The 9,037-nt window shown below is 32.9% G+C and overlaps 1 protein-coding gene across 1 annotated transcript in view; it reads right to left on the bottom strand.

The window, feature by feature from the left end:
• Positions 1 to 2,104: 2,104 nt before the first annotated feature.
• LOC111040083 (phospholipid transfer protein C2CD2L) overlaps positions 2,105 to 9,037 on the bottom strand; it is a gene marked incomplete at its 3' end in the record, with an annotated part of 106,357 nt that continues 99,424 nt past the window's right edge. The window contains exons 9-11 of the mRNA XM_022323813.1: positions 3,129 to 3,228; positions 2,461 to 2,573; positions 2,105 to 2,327 (exon numbers count right to left, since the gene is read on the bottom strand). Coding sequence (XP_022179505.1) covers positions 2,105 to 2,327; positions 2,461 to 2,573; positions 3,129 to 3,228 — 436 coding nt within the window. The remainder of the gene's footprint in view (positions 2,328 to 2,460; positions 2,574 to 3,128; positions 3,229 to 9,037) is intronic.

Here is a 9,037-nt window from a genome sequence, read left to right as displayed (position 1 = left end):
CAGAACATTGTGATTCTCTCCAGAACATTTTTATTGTCAGACCATTTATTAACATAATATATTAATTCATTAAATTTATTGTAAGTTTTCTTTTCAAATTTAAATATAGAAAGTGATAATTAGTTCGGAAGTGTTTGTTATTTATTTGTGCGCGGACATCTCAGGATTGCCCGTAACAACCCCTCAGCTGTACTGAAGGTGTCTTGTGGGTTGTAACGGATGTGATAAACTTAAATTCAACGATGACAAAAAAACATAGTTTACCAAAAACGATTCTGAACTAACGACAGGCCGCCGATATTACCAAGTGTGTTTAATAATGTTGTTGTTGATCAAGTAATTTATTTTATTTCTAGTAAATGATATAGTGTAGCCTGAATTAATGCTTCCCACAAACTTCATAATTGAAAATTATTACAGGTGGGTCAAATTCAAAAATATAGTCTCAAATCAAACTTTTTTTCGTACGCCAAACCGCCCAAACCGAACAATTCGTAGTGATATCGAACTCAAACCGAACATTTCGTTCAATACCGTACATTTATATAAATGTATTTAAAAAAATTAAGAAATTACTCTGTGTAATATTTGTGAGCTTTAAAAAAAACATACTTTTACAAGTTACAAAAAAAAAATGAAGTTTACTTTTAAGTTTTAACTTTCAACTTAATTTACATTTGTCTACATTAACTTAACTCGACGAGTTAAAAAACACAGTTAACTCACCAAGCCTTGAACATGTCATCTTAGTGGTACACACAAAACTCTAACTTCACTAAAAGCTGCTGGTTTTTGACCGTTTTAATATGTGACCAGACACAAGTCATCGTAAGTCGTAGAAATCTATATATATATTAAAAAATTTAGCCAAAAACGTATAAAAATTCATCGATATTGAGAACGGCTGTGCCGATTTGGCTCAAAATTTTTTTTAATTGTTCGTAATTGCTAGGAGTAGGTTTTTACGAAAAAAAAAATAGTCTTATAAAATTGTCCGTATGACATATTAATTAATCGTTAAGACTTGGCTGTCGGGCTGCGTATAAATTGAGAATGGTTAATAAAATTGAAATCAAACATATTTTTCATATAGAGTGTGCACCTAGCGGGGTACGCAATCCACTGTACATTGATAGCCTACCTGATAACATACCGCTCACGTTATCACACGTGAGTCTCATATTATAGAGTCTAGGATCAGCTGGAAGAGATATAATATTGATAAAATAGATCTTTGTTTCGACACGACACTACGACTGTCGATTTGTCTACTGACGAACCTAGCAATGGCTGCGACCGCTATATTTATGACGGATGAATACTTGCCGAAATTTTAAACTACAAACCAACATAATATTTTTATTGAGTCAAGAGTTGTACGGTAAACACGGAATAGCTCAATTACACGAATCGCGTTATCGAAAAATAATAATACTTTATTTATGCGACAAACGTGTTGACTAAACAAATTATAATATTATAACTGTAGAATCATTTTTTAATAATAACACGTGTATAGAAGAATCGTTAGAATCGTTTGAAAATATTTTTTTTTTCAAAATTAGATCTCTAGGGGGGGTGAAAGGGGGATTTTTTTATAAAGCCATACAATACAAGGGCAACGGACAGCTAGTATTATATAAATATGTCCACACACCTAAATAGTGTAATAATTTCAATACTGTCGTCCGAGATCACTGTCCGCGTCCGTCGCTTTTTTTCTACGACAACGTTTCCCAAACTCTTGTCTGGGCTGGCCCGGTAATTTATATTTTTCACCTTCGCGACCCACCAAAATATTTTACATTTATCATTACCTATGTAATAAAAGGCAAAACAAAACACATTTGAATCACCTCTCCCGTCTGTTCGACTTGTCGTTCTTCATACTCAACAGTTTAAATCATCGAACGAAAACGATGAATAACAAATTAAAAACGAGAATTTCGTTAAATTCTGCGACCCGGTATTGAATTTTGACGGCCGGGTATAGTGGGTCGCGACCCACTATATTCGGGAAACGCCGAACCACGACAACGCACGCGAGCGCGCGAGTGCACGGGATTTATCATTATTGTTTTTCCGTTTTAATCACTCGACGTACCTAACGACTGTTGTCCGTCCGGTGGGAATCCACCAGGTGGCCTCTCACCTTCGTGCATTCCATTGTAACCGGCGTCGTATTGTCTGTCGACGCTTATTCCCGTCACGGACTCGCGCTGCTGCTGCTGCTGCTGCTGCTGCTGCTGTGGACTTCCGCTGTTGTAGAAACTCGTCCGACTCGCCACACCGTCGTGTGCCGTGTTCCTGTGGTCCGACGGCATTTGCTGTGGGAAAACGGAAGTACGTTTTAAACGACGAGCAAACTCAACGGCGGAAAATCGACCGGTTCCTCCCCCCCTTTCCGTCAACTATAATAATATTATTAGCGCTGTGTTTCGGCGACCTGCAGAGCCTTACCAAATAATCTTTGCTGTTGAACACCGTGTTGACGTTGTACGATATGTGTTTGTTCTTGTTTTCGTCCTGTGCGTTCTTGCGCGTTTGGTTCACACTGCCGCCGCCGAAAGGCTCTGTTGCGGCGTGGCACAGCGCAAAATTTTTGAAAACAAAATAAAATCAATCAATATTATCGAAACAGATTTTTCAAACACGTCGAAAAAAGTAATCGTTATATTAGAACGATAATACAACGACATAAAGTGATTGTTTTAAAGGTAAACTCTCTTTTTCTCAAAAAGCATACAATTTATTGGACCATTTTTTTTGTATTTTATTTTTTTTACATACCTACTTTGAAGTCATGAAAATGTTGTTGTACGATATTTTATATTTTTTTTTGGTTTAAATGTCTACTTATTATTAGGTATAAAATCCTACTTTTGTAAATGCAATATCTCAGAAAAATATTATATTTTGGAATAGGAAATAAAAATATTTGCTGTCATTCACAAAAGTAAAAACTTAAATTTCGATAAAAAATAGGAAAAATTACAATTTTTCTCAAAAATAAATTATGTAAATGATGTAAAAAAGTATATACTCCACAGTCGTTAATGCTTTTCCGAGTGTTTCTTTTAAAATAATCTCACCGTATACTTTGTTCCTATACAAGTTAAATGTCTTACCTTGCAAATAATGATCGTTGTACATTGATGTCCTTTCGTTCGTAAAGTCTGACGTTCCCTTTGATACGGCGTTCTGGTCTTCGTCCTCGAGAAAAATGAACTGAAATAGCAGAACAAATATATCGATTTATAGATTTATCGTACAAATAGTTCGAAGTGAACTGAGACTCTTGGCCGTGGGTTGGGGCACTGCATTATTATTATTATTATTATTCACATTTGTAGTTTGCAATATTATTCAGCCATACAGGGGATCTTATATTATCATCCAAAAAGGACTCAGATTTGAATATTGTTTTCAGATAATTGCATTCGAAAGTTTTCCTCCTCGTTGTTTAGTAGCAAATAGTTGGTAGTTTTTCTAATTAGATTATTCGTTGTTATTTTATGTTGCCCTATTTATTTCGTCTCATTTATTATTATATTATTATATTTAATTAGGTCATCCGTAATTCGGTTATTTTTAATTAAGTTTTCTTTTGATACGCATTGAAGTTTAAAATTGTTTGGTATTGAGGTTCACAATAACAATTACTATTTTGTTATTTTTATTTTAATTGTATTTAATAAATATTGAAAATATTAATTCAAAATATACTATCAACGACTATAATGAACTTAAATATTGTTAAACTAATAACCTTGTGTTGCAATTAGAGTTGTAAAATTTCATGAAATTGATTTCTTCGAAATATATAATTTATGAAAATAAAAATAAAACTAATGATGTAATACAATTTAAAATAATAATAAATACCTAATTCATAACTATGAACATGGTGATTCGTAAATATTTGTTGGTAAGTCATTCATTGTCGATATTTTATGTTATCAATAATACATATGATACCGAATACGTTTTTTTTTTAAATATATTTTTTTATAATTACATTGAAATATCAGGATAAGTGATATTTTCTATTTTTAAATGTTTCGATTGTAAAATTTCAAGTCAAATATTTCGATTGAAAAATTAAAATATTGAAAATACTTAGGTACCTATATGAAATTCAGAAGTCCATTTGCAAATTTCGAGCATAGTTATTATTTATTAGAGACAAATAAAACACATTTGTGACTAGAAAATAATGAATATGTACCAGGTATACTAATATGTGTTTAAATAAATCATACTTATTTAATCGAGTCATAATCATTACTAATAAATAATGATAACAATTTTCTTGAGATAATTAAATTATTTTCAAGATATTTTTGTTCTGTGTAGAGTTGTAGAATAAAAAATTGTTTATTCTTTTTTCTAATTTTTTGCATTTTTTGAACATAATAAAATATATATCCCTGCAGCCATCCCCCACAAAAAAAAAAATTATTTCCTTAATTTATTAAATAATTGACTAGGTAGGATAATTTTCGAATGGAACAAAAAGGTTCCCCGGTTTATTATTTTCGACCACCTGTTATTAGTCGAATACTTACGTTTTAAGATCATATTATGGTATAACATAATTATAAGATATAATAAATTCTATTATTAGAAAAGAGCTTTTTGGAATGGCATCGTATTTTGTAATAAAAGCAATGGCAGTGTGGACAGTTTGAACGGTATCAAAGACACAAAAAACGTATATTACACTGCGTGGAAGCTATTATTTTTTAGCTGTTCAGTCCCGAGTTATATTTTAAAGTGGTACGATAATGGAAACGGCGTCCACCGTTCAAAGGGAAAAAATCGAAACATTGTCGCATAATAAACGATGTATAGATATACCTGTCATACATAATCCAAGGCCAACAATATTGTGTACAGCGTACAATAATATACACGGAATCGGACGACGGCGTTAAGGAAAAAAAAAATAAAAACCGTAAAAGAATAATATATTTATTTCAGTTTAATAGCTGCAGGATGGATTGAATTTTCAATTTTGAAGGGATAGCATTACATGTACAATCTTAAAATCCATGAAAGGTCAGAACTCTCTTCAATTATAAATAAATTATCGGATACACCGGGGAGGGGGGGGGGGTACCAAGAAAACACAGACAGATTCGTTAGGAATCTCTATACATGACTTTTATTTGATACTTCAATTATTCAATGTATAATATAAAAACTAACAAAAATATGAGTGGTGGGGTGGTCGGAACATGACACTTTTGTACTTTTTATTTAGAATTAGCTGCGACATATAATTTTCAAAACGGTAAACCTAAACGGTTATTATCACGATTATTGATATTGAAATTTTTAGCATTTTGGGGAAACAATGATCATTGCAAGACTATGCAGAACGTTTTGCGAAATTCCGTAAATTAAATGAAAAAATTACCAAAGCAGCGACTATATGACTGATAACTATAATAAGGATAAGAACCTAGCTGTTATGATTTTATATTGTCTTGATTAAAATATATAAATTTCATTTTGCGCATTATATCACAACATTTTCCTAAGTTTGGCATAAAATTGCTCAATAATTTAGCTTTTTAATCACTTAATTATTTTGTTTTTCGAATCGATATACATACATATATATATATATATATAAACACGAAAATAACTAAACCTGAATATAAGTTTTAATATGTGTTTTATACAGGTCAAAAAAAGTATATCACTTTTATTCATCGTCGTGAATTCTATATTGCTATTTAGAAATATGTGTAGAATGCAAACATATTATTTACTGATAAGATAAACAATTTTCTTAGTTAAAACATGTTGGTGTATATATACCATAGACTGCAGTGTGTATATTTTTAATATCTGATCCCTTCCGCTTATTTTTATATGTGATTAATTTATTAAAATATTTTCCCAATTTATAAGTATTTTTAATTTATTTTATATTTTATGAATAAATGTTTGTTTTTCCGCAAACCGCGTAACATCCTAATTTATTATTGTATGCAATTTAATGTTATTTTCTTTTTTAGACAAGTTTCTCCGACATTTACTCGCAGATTTTAATTTGTCTTGATTTATTTGTCATTTCCCTTCCAAACTTGCGAAGCGCACACATTATTTCGCAAGAACCATATTTCGGTGCGTACGGAAATACTTTTCAGTGAGCAATTTGAATATTAGAAATCCAAGCGAAAATTGGAATGCTATCAGCAGCCGGTACGACTCGTGTCTTGTGCCCGAACGCGATATCAATTTTCGGGAAAATCGGTGTCACGCCCACGAAATCCGATGACAGACTTCAATCACTGCGGCTGCAGGTGTAGGACACAGGAACGGTGCGGAGAACACGGTAGAGTGTACTTTTCCACTTCGCAGTATACTGCGCTATATATATATATATATATATAGTCAGTCAAATCAGTCAATATATAGGCACAGGCCCGGGGCCGAAAAGTCCGGCGTTATTATATTCTCGCGGTTGACTGATATAACCGTCAGAACCCCCCCCCCCAAAAAAAAAAAAAAACAAAAAAAAAAAAAAAAAATGTTGATAAAGCGTCGGACAACACCGCGCGCGAGAAGAAGTACATTTGACAAGAATAAATCGAGTAATATCCGAAAATAAATTGATCTCGTAAATTCATTTTTCACCCGTCTTCGCCGCATTATTATTATACATAATATTCCGTTTGCCTGTACGGGTGCTGCGAACACCCACCGGTATTATATTTTATCATAATGTTATCTTCCGAACTCGCCGAGGTACGAAACCGCGGTTCACTTCTAGGTCAGACGAAACATGTGTGAGATGGAATCCGTCGGATTTCACTACCACCGTCAAATGCTTAGCACGCATACGATTATACAACAATAATATACCGCGAATATACCTCGGTTGACCGGTGAGTGCAGACTGCACCGATTCGAAACCGATCGGTTTAATTCACATATGCGATTGAAATAAAATAATACGAGTGGGTACTATATATTATTATATTATGTCCTAAGCGTCGCATAAATTGTCTCTAAATTCCGTGAGTTTTCCGTACGCGATTTGAGTGCAAGCAGCAGTAGACCTTTTGAAACGCCGAGTAACTCGAACGACGATAATTCGAAAATCTCTATAGCTCGAATTGTTTTCTCGCCCTTCGAAGTGTTTTCAAGTCGTGTTCGAGGCGATAAACAGCTCAAACAAAAAAAAAAAAAAAAACACACGATTCGAATTTATTTTTATTCGCTCTTTTAGATTCAATCAAGACTAGGCAGTGTAATAAATTATCTGCCACAGACGAACGTTGAATCGCTAGAATCACAGAAAATATAAAAACAAAAATGCACGATAATCGATGGCGTCGCATTCATCGTTATGTCATCTATTGGCGTATAACTATTTCAATGAGATATTAAAATCGTTGATAAAAATAACTACGTGGTTAACGTGCAATACAATACGTATTTAAACACATTTACTCAAATGCTTTTCAAGGCCGGAAAAATGTTATTACCTTTGGAAAAAAAAAAGAAAAAAAATGTTGCACAATAACAGCAGAACCTACATAATATCTGTGACCAAGATGATGTAAAAAAAAAATTGGTTAATTTTTTCTCCGTACTACCTTACTTCATGCATTTATAGTAAAATTTATTTTATTTTTTTCGAGCTGGATGAACATTATTTACTCAATTAAATTATTTTCATCGACTCGCGATACTCGTGATAAGACGAATGCACTATTGAGTTATCTACCTTCAGACTATGAAAAAATAGTGCTCTATCTAAACCTTTAAAATGACTATAAACTGCGTAGGTCCGTGTTCGTTAGTGTTCAACGCTGTCTACCGCACGGGGTACGCATGCGTACAATGAATATTTGAGTAAAATTACGACGGACATGTTCTTTTATTAGGTAGTGTGTACGTTTTTAATAAGACATCTGAGAATCCAGCGTTTAATTTAAAGTAAAAGTTAAACGCGACTATAACAATACACCAGAGTACAAATTGGACAATAAAAAGTAGTAAAGCCTGAATAAAGACGGTGCCATTAAACGGCTGCATTAAATGCCCCGTTTCATAAAAGCTCTATTGTTTTAGATTCCCAAAGGATTTTGACGTCGCAGCGGGCTATTTCGCCGAGCGCATTTTTATTTTTATTTTCGCGAATCCCTGCAGCTGCAGTCCACGAGCTATAATCTCAGTACAGAGCAATAGAGGCATATTTATACAAACGCACCTGAGAAAATCGTGTAATATATACAGGGTGATACGCAGAACACGGTCACCCCTTTTTTTTCTTTCCCAATAATGTGGTTATTCAGAATCGGCGTTTTGGTGATTTTTCTTGACTAATAACTAATTGTTGAGTTAAAATAATATAATATCTTATTTTTTTTTTTTTATGCGCAACTGATGAATCGCGTTTAACTAGTGTATTAGAAGTCCTAATGTTTACCGAAATACACAACAAAAACAAAAAATACACTCTCTGATCCATCGATTTTCAACCCCTTTTTCTGGCCCTGGATGAGGCTGAGAAATCGGGTTCAGCTTATGAAAATGTGTGGAATTTGGTATTTATGACATCAAAATATAAATAAGAACACAGTAAAATTATGAAAGGCGATTCACTGTGCTTGTCCATCTCCATTTTTCTTCAACAATGTTGTTAAAATTCTGATTTTTGAACTTACTTAAGAAGTGTCGAAGATACGAACTCCAGTTTTTTTTTTCAAATGAGAACTGTAAATTATTTGATGCATAATTGTTTTAAAAATGCTGAACTAACCACTTAATCTAATATTTTAAAGTGTAGTTTTTTCAGTCATCGAAATATTTATATTTAGTATTATATAGTCCTTAAAAATGGTTTTCTTCTTTCCAAATCAACCAAAGAAATCAGATTTATATGGACCCCAGGTCACTGTTCCATAAAGGGAAATGAGATGGCAGACGAAGCGGCTAGAAATGCAGTTAATAGTCCTGACAGTGAAATTATTCCTTTTTCCTCACTCGTAGACATAAAAAGAAATATAAACAA

The sequence above is a fragment of the Myzus persicae genome, unplaced genomic scaffold (genome assembly GCF_001856785.1).
Source record: "Myzus persicae strain clone G006 unplaced genomic scaffold, MPER_G0061.0, whole genome shotgun sequence".
Lineage (NCBI taxonomy): Eukaryota > Metazoa > Arthropoda > Insecta > Hemiptera > Aphididae > Myzus > Myzus persicae.
This window is presented reverse-complemented; position numbering and strand designations above follow the sequence as displayed.